At 43.3% G+C, this 17,927-nt stretch overlaps 1 protein-coding gene and 1 long non-coding RNA gene across 9 annotated transcripts; one reads left to right on the top strand and one right to left on the bottom strand.

Moving 5' to 3' along the window:
- Positions 1-458: 458 nt before the first annotated feature.
- On the bottom strand, positions 459-16,932 carry capn3a (calpain 3a, (p94)). 2 transcript variants are annotated; one of them, XM_058077560.1, is made up of 21 exons: positions 16,457-16,932; positions 14,981-15,050; positions 13,925-14,043; positions 13,733-13,866; positions 13,402-13,570; positions 13,241-13,324; positions 13,082-13,176; positions 11,773-11,850; positions 11,449-11,609; positions 9,394-9,563; positions 7,088-7,099; positions 6,793-7,001; positions 6,259-6,295; positions 6,007-6,084; positions 5,877-5,934; positions 5,725-5,789; positions 2,812-2,880; positions 2,658-2,736; positions 2,428-2,544; positions 2,199-2,257; positions 459-1,074 (listed from the first exon to the last, which is right to left on the bottom strand). In XM_058077560.1, exons 1-21 carry the CDS (start codon positions 16,706-16,708, stop codon positions 1,048-1,050), a joined length of 2,142 nt encoding a protein of 713 aa, XP_057933543.1. In that variant the 5' UTR covers positions 16,709-16,932; the 3' UTR covers positions 459-1,047. The 2 variants fall into 2 exon arrangements, with proteins under 2 accessions (XP_057933543.1, XP_057933542.1); XM_058077559.1 differs by lacking the exons at positions 9,394-9,563; positions 11,449-11,609; positions 11,773-11,850; ... (5 more) ...; positions 14,981-15,050; positions 16,457-16,932 and adding an exon at positions 8,597-8,999 and having other exon boundaries at positions 461-1,074; positions 6,793-7,099.
- On the top strand, positions 5,680-17,804 carry LOC131132183 (uncharacterized). Of its 7 annotated transcripts, none has more exons than XR_009130315.1 (6): positions 5,680-6,146; positions 6,230-6,328; positions 6,815-8,643; positions 11,237-11,269; positions 11,443-13,579; positions 13,653-17,804. It is a non-coding gene; the product is annotated as an uncharacterized LOC131132183 (long non-coding RNA). The 7 variants fall into 7 exon arrangements; XR_009130319.1 differs by having other exon boundaries at positions 5,680-6,328; positions 11,443-11,872; positions 13,094-13,579; XR_009130318.1 differs by having other exon boundaries at positions 5,680-6,328; positions 13,653-13,677; positions 13,753-17,804.
- Positions 17,805-17,927: the final 123 nt, after the last annotated feature.

Here is a 17,927-nt window from a genome sequence, read left to right as displayed (position 1 = left end):
GTGAATTTCCATATGTTTACAATCTTCAATAAACCATACTAACATGATTAGAGCTCTCTAGACATGGTATAACACCCCCAAAGTCGCCTTTACATTCGTATAACCAAATATGGAAGCCATAAGAGAAAATAAGCTATTCGTTGAGTTGTAGCTTAGTGCTGCAATGTCGGTTTCCAGAGCACGTCTTTGAATGTGTCTTCTGAATGCCTTATACTTTACGTTTTTCTTCATTGTAATCATTTTGATGTTGGATTTAGGCCAATATGTAAACAAGAGGGCGTGTTCAACCACCAAACAGCATGAATATATCTTGGAAAAACACATTACTGTACACGTATTCATTCCAGCGATACCATAAACGGCCACTAGGCGGCGGTACTAAGTAAACACTTTGTGTCTTCAAAGGGTGTACTTTTACTTTATTGTAGTGTTGAGTATTAAGAATATTAACGTATATGTCACACACACACACACACATATATATATATATATATATATATATTTTTTTTTTTTAATTATTATTATTTTTAATATGGTCGCAGTTTGACCCTGGAACAGATGACAGCGGTTCAATTGCAGGGTAAAGCCAGGTTTGTAACTTAAAACATGTATTTATTTATTGGGCTAAAATGGTTAAAAATGCGTTACACTCATTCGACCAAAGCCTTAAATAATCAGAAAAAAAATCACAGTCCAACCTTATAGCCGCCACATTCTCATAAATCCATATTGGAACCTCCTTATGTGTGTTTAATGTCCTGTTCATGTGTGTGTGTGTGTGTGTGTGTGTGTGTGTGTGTGTGTGTGTGTGTGACGTGGAGGCTGGTGAGGTATGGTGACAGACGTCAAAAGAGGTCGTTTTGTGTGTTTGATGCCTGAGAGAGAAGAGAGTACGGTACACTGGTGGCAGGAAGGAAGGGGGTGCGTCTGTCTCCCTCCGTGGAAAAGACGAGAGAGTGATTTTTGCGGTGGGGGGGGGGGTGCACACTGAGTCATGAGGTAAAGTCTGGCAGGTCTGGTCCTCGTGTGGCGCAAGGTGGCGCTCTTCTAGGCGTACATGGTGAGCTGGAGCCACTGTAGAAGGAGAGCAGGGATGGTTCATCAATGCTAATGGATAATGCCCCCGACACCCCCCCACCCCCCTGTCCTGCCCTTTCCTCTCTTCTACTGTCACCGATTGATTAATTTTCCAGCAGGAAGAGGCTTTGACAAGACATATTTGTGATTGATTATTGATTTTGTAACTACAGCTTTTGTGCAATATTGCATACTACATGCCTGTCATTCATTATTCATGTGTTAAACTGAACTTAAAATGCCTTCAGTAATGCTGAGAGGCATATTAAACATCAAAAATAGACATTTTTATGAACTATGGCAATGATAATACAAATAAATAAGAATAATAAATTCATTCATTCATTTTCTACAGCTTTTCCTCACGAGGGTTGCGGGGGGTGCTGGAGCCTATCCCAGCTGTCTGACACCCTGGACTGGTGGCCAGCCAGCCAATCACAGGGCACATATAGACAAACAACCATTCACACTCACATTCATACCTATGGACAATTTGGAGTGGCTAATTAACCTAGCATGTTTTTGGAATGTGGGAGGAAACCGGAGTACCCGGAGAAAACCCACGCATGCACGGGGAGAACATGCAAACTCCACACAGAGATGGCCGAGGGTGGAATTGAACTCTGGTCTCCTAGCTGTGGAGCTCCGGTTTCCTCCCACATTCTAAAAACATGCTAGGTTAATTAGCCACTCCAAATTGTCCATAGGTATGAATGTGAGTGTGAATGGTTGTTTGTCTATATGTGCCCTGTGATTGGCTGGCCACCAGTCCAGGGTGTACCCCACCTCTCGCCCGAAGACAGCTGGGGTAGGCTCAGCACCCCCGCGACCCTCGTGAGGATAAGCGGTAGAAAATGAATGAATGAATTTATTTAATTTTAGTTAATTTTATTTTTTTTTTTATTTAATTTTATTTTATATATACCTTTTGTTGTGTTGTGTTGTTTTATTGCTTCACTGTAGGTTTTATGCTTTCTTTGTAGCACTTTGATATTTCTGTAATGTAAAGTGCAATATAAATACAATTTATTATTATTATTTATTACATTTATTGTATCGACATATTTGCCTGCCTGGGTTTTTCTAGGTTTTGGTTTTGGTGTGTTGTGGCGTGTCTGTACCTCCAGGACGCTGAGGCGGATGGTGCCATCTCCATCCTGATCGAAGGCCTGGAAAGCTCCTACAGCAAGAAGTAGAGAGTAAGAAAATGGACTTCTGAGGGTGTTTATTTATTGAGTTAGTCTAAAACCCAAACCCTAAACATATCCTGGAATTGAACACGAATCAGCAAAAATTGGAATAATCAGCATTCATTTCACAAGAGAAGAAAATGGACACAAAGCGACTTACTGAACATGGCCTCCAGGCGGACCAGGCAGCTGATGAAGCTGTCGAAGTCGATGTTCATGCTCTCGTTGGCGTAGCGCATGGTGATGATGTCATACAGCTGGTTGTTGAGGCGGAACCCTGAGCGGGACACAAGACACATGACTGTACAGCGACAACAACATCCAGAGGGTGAGTTCATCCCGCCCGACATTCGCCGCGGCGAGACTGACAAGTCAAAAGTCGAAGTGCACCTGCGTCGTTGACGGCGTTCCTCATCTCGTAGCTGTTGATGCTGCCCGACTGGTCGGCGTTGTAGTGCTTAAAGATTCCCTGGAAGAGAGCGGGAAGAGAGTCAGAATGCGTACCAGAAGAAGAAGAGATGGACTCGTTTCTCCATCTTCTTACCTGCCATTGTTTGATTTTGTTCCACAGGTGGCGGAACTCCTGGAGGTTCAGTCGACCCGTCCCGTCCATCTGAGCCCAGACAGTTAAAGACAGCCACTTCCTGCCACTTGATTGACAACTTTAAAGAGCTTGTTCAAGGTAAGATGGCGTCAGTACGTGTCACCAAATAAGAAAGAGTTGACATATTGCTGTAAAATAAGGTCACTACTACTACTACTACTACTAAGTGGTACTTATTCAATCAATTTGCTATCAAAATAGTCGGTAATACCTGATTTATATTGATATTCAACAAACTGTACATAATTCTGGCCCAGACACACAAGCACCAGCCTCCTCCGCCGGAACAGCAGGACTTTGTTTTCATGTTTAAATGATATAATAATCCATACCAAGAGCTACTGTTGCCGAGCTAAAACTCAACTCTGAACCCCCAAAGTCACTTCCTGTGTTAGACTAAAATGTAGATAGAATGAATATAGCGTTAGTTATCACCCTTATATCCATTTGCTTAGACAATACAAAGTGTTTGAATGTGCTAAAGAGGGAAGGTTCCCTTGACCCTGATCAGAGACCTCCAGAGACCCCCAGATCCTGGAGGTGCCTGGATGCCTGGAGATTGGATGCCTCATGTGTCAAGATAAGAACTCATAAAACAATAAAAGTAATGACTCTCACATATACACACACGCATAGACAAACAAAAACAGCTTGTGCAACTGCCTTCCCCCACACTTAGATTTGCACGACCATGTAGTAGGGACCCCCTAGAGCAGGGGTCTCAAACACGCGGCCCGCGGGCCAAATGTGGCCCGCAGGACACTAGTTTGAGGCCCCCGCCTTGATATGAAAGTTTAATGTTAGTGCGGCCCATGCAAGTTTGATATGGATGCTGTATGGTATCATGTACCCAGAAAAAATTATTACATTTGATTCATGTTCATGTTAAAGGTTAAATAACTGTTAATAGTTATCCTCCCTATCCGTGTGGAAGTGGTAAGTTTTTGGCTATTTAAGTTTAAAGGAAATAACTTGAAGGCTACCGTTGAGGTCGCTAGCTCTCTAGTTTGCGAGTTAGCATGTGTCTCAATATGTTGCGCAATATGTTGTAAATAAAAAGAGTATAAATGTGACTATAGTCGTGTTTTGTCATGTCTACAGGGCTCTAATAATGCTTTGTTCATTTTAATCTGAAAAAAATCATTTGTCTACCCACCAACTATATGTGGTTTCTTAAGTTTTTATTATTATTATTATATTTATTAATTTATTACTGATTGATTGATTTTCTTTATTCTTGATTTGTTTATTTATTTTTCATCTTATTTTGTGTAGAAAAAAAAATTGTTTTTAATAAAAGTGGTTGTTTTTTTTTTTGGGAAAATCTGATGCGGCCCAGTCTCACCCAGACCCGAGCTCCAGTGGCCCCCAAGTAAATTGAGTTTGAGACCCCTGCCCTAGAGTGTGAACTGCATATTCAGAGTGGAGCGGCATGTCACTGGGTGTGTGGTTTCACTCTCCTCGCTGTGAGTAACTTTGAATATTATTGTCTGTCTCTTCTGTATTTCTGTATTTAAGTGTTTTTACAAGTGTCACATGAGTTTGAACCTGACATCCTGTCCGCCCCTCCCTCGGCTTCCCACCTTCTCAGCAACACGCACACAAGTATGAGTCTCATTTTGTGTCATGATGTCTACTATATCGGGTCATACAAGGGTAGGGATGACCGTAGTCCATGTCTTGGGGGCTATACAGGACACCGGAGTTCAATCCCACCCTCGGCCATCTCTCTGTGGAGTGTTTTGTGTGGGTTTTCTCCGGGTACTCCGGTTTCCTCCCACATTCCAAAATCATGCTAGGTTAATTAGCCACTCCAAATTGTCCATAGGTATGAATGTGAGTGTGAATGGTTGTTTGTCTATATGTGCCCTGTGATTGGTTGGTTGGCCACCAGTCCAGGGTGTACCCCGCCTCTCGCTCAAAGACAGCTGGGATAGGCTCCAGCACCCCCGCGTAGAAAATGAAAGAATTATTTTATTTTATTTTATTTTATTTTATTTTATTTTATTTTATTTTATTTTATTTTATTTTATTTTATTTTATTTTATTTTATTTTTTTATTTTATTTCATTTTATTTTATTTTATTTTATTGCTTCACTGTAGGTTTTATGCTTTCTTTGTAGCACTTTGAGATTTCTGTAATGTAAAGTGCAATATAAATAAAATGTATTATTATTATTTATTACATTTACCCGCCTCTCACTCAAAGACAGCTGGGATAGGCTCCAGCACCCCCGCGACCCTTGTGAGGATAAGCGGTAGAAAATGAATTTATTTTATTTTATTTTATTTTATTTATTTTATTTTATTGCTTCACTGTAGGTTTTATGCTTTCTTTGTAGCACTTTGAGATTTCTGTAATGTAAAGTGCAATATAAATAAAATGTATGATTATTATTTTATATATATATATTTATTTATTTATTACATTTACCCGCCTCTCACTCGAAGACAGCTGGGATAGGCTCCAGCACCCCCTGCGACCCTCGTGAGGAAAAGCGGGAGAAAATGAATGAATGAATGAATTTTGTACTGCTTAACTGATTCTGTTCTATGCTGCTATGCAATGCAAATTTCCCAAATTTCAAAGGCATATCTTATCTTATCTTATACAGATGACCCGGGTTCAGGCCCCAAACGCCCCGCCATCGGAGACCGCTGAAAGGAAACATTTGTTATCAAAATAAATGGAGCTCCATTTCGATTAGGTGAATTTTAGAAGAACATTTCAGAAATCAAATCAATCAAAAAGCAATAAAAACGTGAGCCACTCTACTTGGGGGGGTGGGGGGTGGGGTGAAAGGGGCCACAGCCTGGGTGTCGGCCTGTTGTGCACTCGATACAAAGGATACGTCCATCAGAGCTATCATGCTCCTGCAGCTCTCCAGGCTGAAGCCCTCCGTGCTCAGGCTCTTGTCTGGAGGAGGCGGAGGGACACGGCTCGCCGTCATGCTTCCGACTTTCCGACTTTCCGCAACCAACACCTTACCTGAACCCGACTCACGTTTGGTGATCACTCTGTTGAGAACGTTCCGGAGTTCGTTGGCTGCGATTTCCATGTCCTGTAAAAGTCACAAGGAGTTATTGCGTCAGTCATGAAAACTGCCCCCTCTTTCGCCCCCTCCTGCACTCACGTCGCCGGCTATCTCCTGAAAAATCGTCCTGAACTGCTGGTCGTCCTCGCTCTCCTCGCCTGCTGAGGCCGGCGCTGGCTGAGAGGTCACGGGGTCACGCAGTTGAAGCAACAACATGTGGACATCAAGTTGGTGAGAAGGTGTGCACTCCATATATTCGCAACATCTGCACTTTTACTTTCACTTTCTGACCCTTTTTGCATGAATTGGATGGAGTCTACAGGTCTACAGGAGTTAAAGAACCGGACTCACCACAGGATGGTCGGCCTCAATCCTGTTCTCTATCTCCCTGAGAGAAGACGAATAAACAGCGGTCACCACGGTAACAACAACAAAACAAACTGATGCAATATCATATGAGAATCACAACAACAAACATATGAAACATGTGAAAGGTAAATATTCCGCAGTCTGACTCCCATCCAGGTCCCGGTCCATCTAGCTTTTGTCAGGTCCTCCAGGCCAGCAGGGGGCAGGGCAGGGCAGGGCGGGGGCGTGCGTTGACGATGCAATGAACATTTTTGAAAGTTTACCGCAGCTCGCCCCAGCCGGGAGTGGCTTGTCCTAAAAAAGATTCCATAACAGCCTCGAACTGGGGCCGCTTTCTTCCAGCTCTACAAATCAAATCTCCGTTAAAATGGTTTGTTCTTGGTGCTCAAGTGCTCAAGAAAACCCCGCCCACTCACAACCACTGTGACATTTACGTCCAAACAAGACAACGTACGCATACTGTACTGAGGGGGCCCCCTCATCGGGAGCATCCCGACCCCACACTGCCGCACTCACTCTGAGGTGTTCCTCTTTTCAGAGAAGACCCGCAGGATGAACTCGCCCTCCTGGTGCGGCTCGTAAGTGGAGGGAACGATGACGTACTCGCCGGGACTCAGCCGGAAGCGCTGCGTGACCTCGCGGAGGTTGATGTAGGACTTGCAGCGGGCTTTGGACGAGCTGAAGAGGAAGAAGTCTTTGGGCATGTGCTGCTTGTTGCCGTGCATCTGAAAGAGGATGGACAACCTCATGGGACCACTGATGGGACGTTCAAGAACCACAAGCCAGAAGTGTCCGGGGGGGACGTCCTTACCTCCTTTGGCACCTGGGGACAAACAGAGGAGACGGGTTAGGATCTGACAGAAGTACAGAAGTGGACTGAGGCCAAAATAAACGAAGACATTAGTTAAATTAAATCCTGGATTTGGTTCTGGATTTGTACAATTGGACCCGTGAAAGACTATGGACTTTGGTGATTGTTAACAACCCTGACTTAACCCCCCGGTCCGGCCTTCTCACAAAGGCCAACAATTGATGACTGATGACCCAGAGTCCCGGAAACCCTGGGGCGACCTCATTTACATGCCAGTGGGACCCATTTGATGGGTGGCTACCCAGAGTTCCAGACCCCAGGTGATGGTAAATCCATCATTTTATTCACTTTCATCCCTCCAGCTCCATGGTCAATGGAGGACTGGAAGAAACCCCGACCAGAACCGAGATTGTAGTGTCCAATCAACAGTTCCAGACGTTCTGTTACATCACCGATTGGCTCGGTGTTGCCAACTCAGCGATTTTGTAACTAGACCTGGCAACCCCGTTTGACGACATATTTTCTCAGAAGCAACTAGCAACGAATCTAGTGACTTTGGGGAGTTTTCTGGTATTTAGGGACTCATAAGTGAGACACATATTGTTCACCATTTTGTATTTCACTGACCAACACCACCGTCCCGCCCAAAGACGGTCACAAGGCGGCAGTGTAGAGTCAGTTTCCGCAGCACACTGTCTGGATAAAAGTGTTTGTATTTATTATCTTATCTTATTATTTTTTAATTCTTGGGATAAATATATTTGATAAACCAGAAGAGTGTGCTACTCACAAACCACACCGGAAAAAAAACAATATTCACTGTTCAGTTGTGTAAATAAAAAAAACAGTTGTCAATAGCCTCAATTTAATGAAGGTGCTTTTGTCTCCTACAATGTAGGAGATGGCGGAAGATGGCGCCATCTAGGGACTTCTACAACAGCCAATAGCTATTTTTCTAACTGGACAGTTACAACATCATATGCAAATCGGAAGATGGCGTCATCTAGCGACTTCTACAACAACCAATAGTTATTTTTATTACTGGACATTTACAACATCATATGCAAATCGGAAAATGGCGCCAGCTAGCGACTTCTACAACAGCCAATAGCTATTTTTCTTACTGGACATTTACAACATCATATGCAAATCAGAAGATGGCGTCATCAAGCGACTTCTACAACAACCAATAGTTATTTTTATTACTGGACATTTACAACGTCATATGCAAATCGGAAAATGGCGTCAGCTAGCGACTTCTACAACAGCCAATAGCTATTTTTCTTACTGGACATTTACAACATCATATGCAAATCGGAAAATGGCGTCGTCCAGCGACGTCTACAACAACCAATAGCTATTTTTATTACTGGACATTTACAACATCGTATGCAAACCAGAAGATGGCGTCATCTAGCGACTTCTACAACAACCAACAACTATTTTTCTTACTGTTTCAGTGGACTGGCTGCCGAGTCCAGCCGACATGCCGGGCTAAGGTTTACATACCATGACCGAGATCGACTGGAAAAAAGGTTCTCCTGTCAAAAGCAGTGGTAAGTTTTGGGGCTTCTTTGTCTTTCTTTTCGACTCCGTTTGAAAGCCTTTCTTAAGTGTAGAAGAAATCGAGGCTAACTGGTTAGCTAGCTCGTTTGTTAGCCGGGTAGCTTGTAAGCTAGCGGCACAAGAGTGGCGCGCTGCTGTGTAAACAATGAATAATTGCAGTGTCACCATATACGTTAAAAACATGAACATAAAACCTAAACATGAAAAGGTTTTCTATGTTTTAACTACGAAAATATTGCACGAAGTCCTATATGGCGGGGAATTCGTTTATCGCGGTGGTGTCCAATTAAGCAGTTCAGTGCTATAAACAGGAACAACTGTATCTCGTAAGTAATTAAACCAGGGATGAGCAAACTACGGCCCGGGGGCCACACGCGGCCCACCAAACGTTTGAATCTGGCCCACCAATTGCTTTCTAAGTATTTTACCTTTTAAAATACAAGCTGGCAACATGACTTGCAAGTCGGATGTAATTATTTGGTAAAAAAAAATAAAACAAACAAATTGTAAAATTAAATGACATAGTTTGATGTGGTGTGATGTTTAAAGTGCTCCTGAAAAAAGGGACATGAGAACATACAGCTGATAGTATAACACTTTTACAGAAAAATTTTACAAAAAATTCAACGAAAATTATAAGCATAAAATAATGTTTGTGTGTTCAATATATGTTCCTGTTTTCCTGACAATTTTGTTAGCTCAGTGCGGCCCACGAGTGAAAATATTTGAATTAAACCAACCTCATAGATGGCAAATCCGATCGTGAACAGGTTGGCGCCCATCTTGCGTTCTTTCCGCCTGTTCTTTTGCATCAGCGCCACCACAAATGTGCAGCCGACTTCGTTGTCTTCTGGGTCGTCGTCCTCTTCCAGCAAGCGAAGGCGGTACTGAGGGTTGGTCCAGAAAGTGTCTGCAAGGAATACGATTTGCAAAGCCATGTTAAAATGATAATGAGTAGTAGTAAAGCTTCAGAAATCCAAATAGAGCACAGTGAGGAGAAGGGATATTTATTTATATTTATTGTACACCAGTGCGTCCCGCGCAAGTTTGATATGGATGCTGTATGGCAGGGCTCTACATTAAAAACCAAAATGACTTGCCCATAGGGAATCCTTAAGGTGAGAACTACTTGCCCGAACTTGCCCCATGTAAAATGAAAAGACTGCCATAATGATATCATCTCATTTTTTGTGGCATCACATGAGAATCTCAAATAAAGATAAAATGAGAGTACTACCATAATACCTTACACATGGTAGTCGTAGTAAGCAGTGATATTTATAAGTTGTGCACCACAATGAAACATTATTGAATAGACACATTTGTGTACTAGTAAAGTGTTTTGAATCCAGAAAAAAACGCTCAACGGTCAAACAATAATTTGTGAAGCAAAGGTGATAAAAATCCACAGAGAAACGGAAGCGCTAGATTTTGTAGCTTGTGCAAAATCAGCACTTGGTATTGGATCTAATGGGTGGTGTTTCATTGTGACCACTTCAAATTGTCACAGCAATGTGATTCACTCACCTGTGCCATCATTTGATTTGCTGCCGCTAATAAAATACTTGTTTAGGAGGCACTGGTTCATCACTTTTTGCTGTTTCTTTCAGAATTAGACGATGTTGGCAGCGCCGCCATGACGGATGTTTTCGTAGTCAAACGATCGCTGATTGGTTGATCGCGAACAAGAACGGGTGTGGGTAAAACGCGGACTGTGGATTACGGACCGCGGTCTAAATAAACGATTCTGATTGGTCCATTTCAAGATTTGCAAGGATTGGTTTGCAAATTACCACCGGAATTACGCAGTCCGTGTTTTACCAACACCCAACAAGAACCGCTTTTAAAAAAACTCTTGGCAGTATGGCATGCCAAAGTACACTTGCCCGACGGGAATATCGCTGATTGGATTTACTTGCCCCAATTTTGTTTTAACTTGCCCCGGGCCATCGGTACACCGTTATTGTCGAGCCCTGTATGGTATCATGTACCCAGAAAAAATTATTACGTTTGATTGTTAAAGGTTAAATAGCTGTTAATAGTTATCCTCCCTAGCCGTGTAGAAGTGGTAAGTTTTTGGCTATTTAAGTTTAAAGGAAATAACTTGAAGGCTACCGTTTAGGTCGCTAGCGCTCTAGTTTGCGAGTTAGCATGTGTCTCAAGACCCTGCAGTTGCGCAATATGTTGTAAATAAAAAGAGTATAAATGTGACTATAGTCGTGTTTTGTCATGTCTACAGGGCTCTAATAATGCTTTGTTCATTTTAATCTGAAAAAAATCATTTGTCTACCCACCAACTATATGTGCTTTCTTAAGTTTTTATTATTTGCCGTTTTATTATTATTATTATATTTATTTATTTATTACTGATTGATTGATTGGTTTTCTTTATTCTTTATTTGTTTATTTATTTTTCATCTTATATTGTGTAGAAAAATAAAAATGAAGATATTTGAGAACAGTGGAATGTTTTATCAGAGCTTTTATTGTAGAAAATCGGAACCAAAGCACTGAAAAAGTTTGTATATTTTCCTGTTTTTAATAAATGCTTTTTTTTTTTTTGGAAAACCTGATGTGGCCCAGCCTTGCCCAGACCCTAGCTCCAGTGGCCCCCAGGTAAATTGAGTTTGAGACCCCTGGTTTATACTCTGTCTTATTCAGTAAAAAACTGCCAAATTAAAATAAGTTTTTACAAGTTGGTCAAGTTGCATCGCAAAGCGTCTGGCTCACCTTCTGATGGATTTTGCTAAAGCGTCCATAAGAGTCATAATGTTCCTGTCTTTCGTCAGCCTTACCAGGGTAGTTCCTGCAACCTCCAGCGGAGCAGCCTCTCACCCAGCGGCCTTCATTCACCGACACGGTCCATTTGTGGATCTTGTCGTCCTCCAGGGCGTCAGGCGTCAGGTTGCAGATCTCAATCTTGGTGTAGTTCTTTTTGAAGTCCTCGAAGGACATCCTGTAGGGACGCAGAGAAGTTCAGTTGGAATCTTGTGATGCCGTCTTGCCATGCAGCTATCACGACCCTGTCTAACGGATGAACCGGGGATCCGATCAAATACTCTCCAGCTGCGACACGAGTCAAGTTACACCGGAATTGTATTTTGTGATGTCACCATTACCAGAACTCTCCGTCCTCAGCACTCTGGTGTTGGAGCTTCTCCTTCTCAGCCTTGGACAGTGCAGCCCATTCCTTGGAACTGAAGGAAAACCGGGGAAACCGTAAGAATACCAGAAAGTCCAGAGTCCGGGTCTCTAAGGCTGCATTTACACTACCAGTCTAAACACCCAGAGCCTTCGCCACATGGAACAAATTACAAACCCCCCCCCCCTCCCCATGTACTGTAGATCAGTGATTTTCAACCACTGTGCCGCGGCACAATAGTGTGCCTTGAGAAATTGTCAGGTGTGCCGTGAGGAATTATCACTTATAACTTTTTATAATTAACATTTATTAATCATCATTTGCAAATATTATGTCAATATCCACGTATACGTGGACCCAAATATTCCAATTGCATTTGGTTTACCTTTGTATACGCCTCATTCCGAAAGAATAGTGCCAATCCCAATGAATATATAATGGGATTAACAGGGGTGGAATATTCCTTTCCCCAATCCGATCGAGGTATCTTGTAGCCGCTCAAACGGAAAGTTGTCAGGGTGCGTTCTTCTTCTTCTGTTGTTTATTGGCGGTTGGCAAGCAGCTTTGATGTGCATTAGCGCCATCTGTGGAACAGAATTTAAACCCTTCTATACGCCATTCATAAGTCCATAAGTCAAAAGAAAATATATATCTATATAAAACATGTACCCAGTTGAATTATAAAATATTAGCAAGATTGAATTTGATCCTTTCCTGGTTAAATTTATCATATCGCATGCTCAGATATGACGTAACACGCAGATCCAGACGTTCTTCACTTTTAAAAATGGAGGCCAGCAATCGGCACTGGACTGCTACGGAAAGTTTGTTTTTGATCCAAACTAAATTCCAAGACTGGACAAACGAAAAACTGGCAATACGGAATTATTCCAACAAGTGAAAGAACAACTCGGGGAAGTCGGTATCACGTGATGTTGATGTTTACGTTTTACTGGGCATGCCCCATTGACTATTCTGGTTGATTATAGCGACGCATGTAGACAAGAGATTGGAATATTCCTTTCCATGTATACCATTGTTTCCGGAAAAGTCATTCGGAAAGAGAAAAACTCCTCATGTAAACATGGCTACTGTGGAGTGTCTGTGGTGTAAAGACTGGCATAGCAATGTAATATTGGTCCGTGTGGCAACACCTAGCTCATTCCTCCTATAGACTTAGTGATGTTTTCCAATGTAAAAAAAACGTGCCGTGGCTCAAAAAAGGTTGAAAAACACTGGTGTAGATGCAGCCAAAATCCATGAAATGTTCAAGTAAGGATGCTGACTTGTCGCTCCAGGGTCCGTTCCACTCCACTTGGCCCCAAGGGTTCCTGAGACGCACCAGACGCACTTTGGACTCTCGGTGCTGCGAGGGCCGACACTGCCGCACAAAGTTTGATTGTCACCTGTTTGTGTGTGTCTTCACCCCGGTTTGAGTCATTTACCTCTTCTACTGCCGTCACCGAGTAGGCGTGACCCTTCACCAGGCCTGTGGCGGTTCGAGTCTCAAAGCGAGCCGGGACGAGGGACTGCGGAAGACCATAGAATTGCCCGTCTGGTTGTGACCCTAGCATGCTAACAAAATGTGTTCAGGTTGGACACTCACATCAATGGAGCAGCCCATGAGGGATCCTCTCTCCAGGGCCTTCTTCATGATCTTGTAGAGCTCCTTGGGGGCCTCCTTCAGCTCGTAGAACTCAGTGACGCCTCCGGTGAAGTCCTCCATGGCTTCCGTGGTGTTTCCACCCTTCAGGGCCTCGTAAGAGCCATGAAGCCTGGACAGGGTGAGCAGCAGTGGTCCCAAACAAGTTCCCATGTGGTAGTTGGGGTATGTCTTATTATATTAATATTTCTTAGATGGTGCAGTCCAACTACTCCAAAGGTTAGTTCCACGTACTTCATGTTAGGAAAAGGAGGATTCTGGTTTGCTGACTCACTTGGCATAGGCCTTCTCCAGCAAGGCGCTCCAGAACTCGTTCCTCTCCGCCGACTTGGTGAAAACCAGCTGGTTGTTGAAGGTCGGGATGCGGTCGTCGATGACCACATCCACCCAGTCGCCGTAGCGCCAGAACTGGCAGAAGAACATGATGAATTGAATTGAAAGAAGCCGATAGATCAGCCCTACCCACCTGGAAGTGGAAGATCCCAGCATATTCCTGTGAGAAGCTCTGCTCCGGAGGAACCACTCTGTAGAGGAGCTTCTCGTTGAGGGTGAGGCAGGCGATGGCGGCCAGCAACCAGCAATCACCTGCACGCAACAACTAACGTGAGATGACCTCGGGTGGCCGGGTCGGAGGCGGTCCCTTCAGGGGAACTTTTCGGTTGGTTGTTTGTCCGCACAACATTCCAAAGTCTCCCAACGCACTTTTTGTGCCTTTGCTGCTCTTCATTGACGTGCTCAACAATGAGAAGTGCTGCTGGATGGATTCCCTTCCAAAAGAGGAAGCACAATGCGGAGAGGCCACAGTCGGCCGAGAGGCCGCATGCGGGAGGGGAGTCGGGAATGCCGTTACGTTTCCCCAAAATATGCCTAAATATCCTGACCGGATATTACATCACGCCTTCACACACTCATCGTACACAATGTGCCACCAAAACAACAACATGATAGCATGTGACGGAAAAGGCAACACGGACTACAAACATGGTGGACAGTCATTGCTTTAAAAACATACTTTTTGCCACTATACATTCTATCATACAGGCCGCACGGTGGTTGAGTGGTTAGCATGTAGTCACAGTCAGGAGATGGGTTGGAATCTCTGTCGGCCATCTCTGTGTGGAGTTTGCATGTTCTCGGCTTGCGTGTGCGGCTTTTCTCCGAGTACTCCCCCCCCCCGTGCCAAAAACATGCTAGCATGTTAGCTTCATTGTCCACTCCAAATTGTCCATAGGTATGAATGTGAGTGTGAATGGTTGTTTGTCTATATGTGCCCTGTGATTGGCTGGCCACCAGTCCGGGGTGGACCCCGCCTCTCGCCCCAAGTCAGCTGGGATAGGCTCCAGCATAAGCGGCATAGAAGATGAATGAATGGATGAATGAATGGATGAATGGATGGACACTATGATATAGTAATTGCCAGTAAAAGACACATCATACTATCCCAAAAATGGCTCCATTATTTTGATCACAAAAAAATATTCAAAAACAAAAAAAAAGTTCAAAAACAAATAGTCGTACTCACCAAGATCTCCCTGGCAGATGTCGGTGCGACTGGCCCCCCCAACGATGAACTGAGGGTTCTCGCTTATTTCCTGGCCAAACGCAAACAAGTGGTGGCGAATGATTGATGTGTAATCAATAGGAAGCATGCGATCACACTACACACTACAGCTTCATTAATGTCGTTACATAACTACAGCCCACGTGACGCTAATTATCGGACCGCTTCGCTCTCTTAGAAATCATAACATCTCATTCACGATTGCTTTGGTTTTATTTCATTGAACGATTTGACCTTTAGCTTTAGCTTTAGCTTCGTAGTATATGAGTAACATGAACACGACGTTTATATCAGTTTACTGCATGATTAACATGCTTATAAGGGTTTATTATATCATTAGTACATTGTTTGTAGGAGTTAATTATGTTTATTATGACTATTAACAGTTTATACAAGTTGATTATACCACAAACGTTTGGAAGAGTTTATTTGGATGGGTTTATTATGTTTTATTTACATGTTTTTAACGGTTTATTATATGCTTATTAACTCATACAATACCAAATATAATCCCGAATGCCCAATCCCAATAACGTATTCATACGTGTTTTAGAACTGATGATGTAACTCTCCACTAATTACCACTAATGACTTTGAAGTCATAAAAAGGGCCACAAGGGGGCAGAGGTGCATTCGATGATCTCGGCAAACTTGGATGGGGAAAAAAAGTCACATGACAGGAAGGAGGAAGAAAAAGAGTGGAGGAGTGTAGCGTGCAGAAGGTTAGGCATTTTGGGGAATTTTTTTAATGCATGCAGTTCACTTCCAAATGGGAAAACTGTAAACAGTTCATGGTGTTATTTTTATAAATGAATTATAATTATGATTAAAAACACATTTATGTTGGTAGAGGCGTTTAGATATTTCCGCTGTCACAAAAGCAAATAGTATTTGTGTATCTTTTGACAAAAAACTTTTTTAGTTGGGAACTGATATTTTCCTGAAACTTATCTATGTTCTATTGTTGATTATTGAAGAGCAGAAAAAGATAGAAACAAACATTTTCTTTCTGTTGAAAGATAGGCGTCTTATCCTCCTTTTGGTGGGTTCCATGTGTGTATAGCCACGGGACACAATAATGTGTGTAGCTTGAAAGATCAGACAAAGTTGCCGGCACTGAAGAGGTTGACTTTAGAAAAATGTCGTTTATGACAGGATTAACCACTCTAATCGTGAGTTATTGTAAGGGTTTATGGTATGATCAATAAGATATTTCTAAAGGGTATCCTCGTTGTAAAGCGGTACCCTCGCTTGACAGCGTCATGTTTCCCTCAAGTGTCTCTGTGGACTTTGATCTCCATGCCAGAGCAGACCTACAACAGTCCCTGGTTAGGATGGAGACAGACGGTCCTCCCGCCCAGGTCCAACAATAACGTCCCGCCTCCCCCCACGGCACGTGCGGTCGATCCCTGCATCCTCCCTCCATCCTCCTCCTACCTTGGGTCTCTTCCAGACGATGTTTTTGACCTTGTTGGACTTGTGCCCGAGCTCCTTGAAGCCCAGCGACTCCACGCTGGCCGGGAAGGACTCGTCCTCAAAGAGGCTCTTCCTGTGGAGACATTCCTGCTGGAGGACACTGAAGTCCTGGTTGTTGAAGCGCAGCGGCTTGTTCAAAGTGCCTTCCCCGTCCCTCCTCTCTCGCTCCCGGATCAGCCGGTCACAGAAGAAGCCAGACGGTGTGTAGGGCATCTCGTCCCGCTGTCACTCTCTCTGTCGTCAAAGTGATTTTTTTAAATGGCCTTTGCCACTTGGACTAAAGTTGACAAGCTAAAGAGCGCTGGCATAAATCCAAAGAGCAAACCCGTGATTGGCTCCCTCGCGCAGTGATGTGCCCTCCCCTCCGAACACTCGGAAAGAAGAGATTCAGCCAACACGCATTCACCTTTGCCCACACGTGCATTGAACGCCACATGTCACACACACACACACACACACGGCCATTGGACCAAAGGGGGACAATAGATCTTCATCATTGTTGGGTGACACAAAGGCCAGCGGGCCACGCCGGAGGCCATGTAAAGAGTGTCCGTTGGATGCCCTGCCTCAGCAGAAGGCATTCAACCGCTTCTCAATGGAGCTCAGCGTCGAGCAGTCTCAGCAAGAACCGCCGCAGTGACGCCCCCGCGAGGAGCGGTGGCCATTTTGGCCTTAACGTATCCTCTAATTGTCTACTATACCGTACTTGCAGTTAGGGAACACTACAGCTCTATTTACCCAGCATCCAACTATGACCTGCCTTCTGTGTACTTGTACGCGTGGACCAACCGACTGCGATAAGTGAATTTCCCCAAAGTAGGATTCCTTATATTAAATCAAATATTTTTGTTGTTTCAACATAGAAATGCTGTTTGCAACCTTTTTTAACATTAGATCCCCCATAGACGTAAAATAACACCTTTACACTCGTATTACCCAACATAGTACCTGCTATAAAAGCCTGTTCGCTCAACAAACATTACAGTAACATTACTGACACCTAGTGACCACTATAGGATATTACATCACATAATAAATGCCTTATATTGTATTTGTATTCTACTGCATTCAGACATTTTTATGCTTGAAAATGTTTCATTTCGGCAAAAAGGATGTAACATTAGCTTAATTATGCATATGCTTTGACCAACAATAGACCACAAAGCATGATTTATTAATATAAATCAGGGCTCGACAATAACGGTGTACCGATGGCCCGGGGCAAGTTAAAACAAAATTGGGGCAAGTAAATCCATTCAGCGATATTCCCGTCGGGCAAGTGCACTTTGGCATGCCATACTGCCAAGAGTTTTTTTTTAAAGCGGTTCTTGTTGGGTGTTGGTAAAACACGGTAATTCATAAAGCAATCCTTGCAAATCTTGAAATGGACCAATCAGAATCGTTTATTTAGACCGCGGTCCGTAATCCACAA

Source organism: Doryrhamphus excisus, chromosome 7 (assembly GCF_030265055.1).
Source record: "Doryrhamphus excisus isolate RoL2022-K1 chromosome 7, RoL_Dexc_1.0, whole genome shotgun sequence".
NCBI classification, from domain to species: domain Eukaryota; kingdom Metazoa; phylum Chordata; class Actinopteri; order Syngnathiformes; family Syngnathidae; genus Doryrhamphus; species Doryrhamphus excisus.
This window is presented reverse-complemented; position numbering and strand designations above follow the sequence as displayed.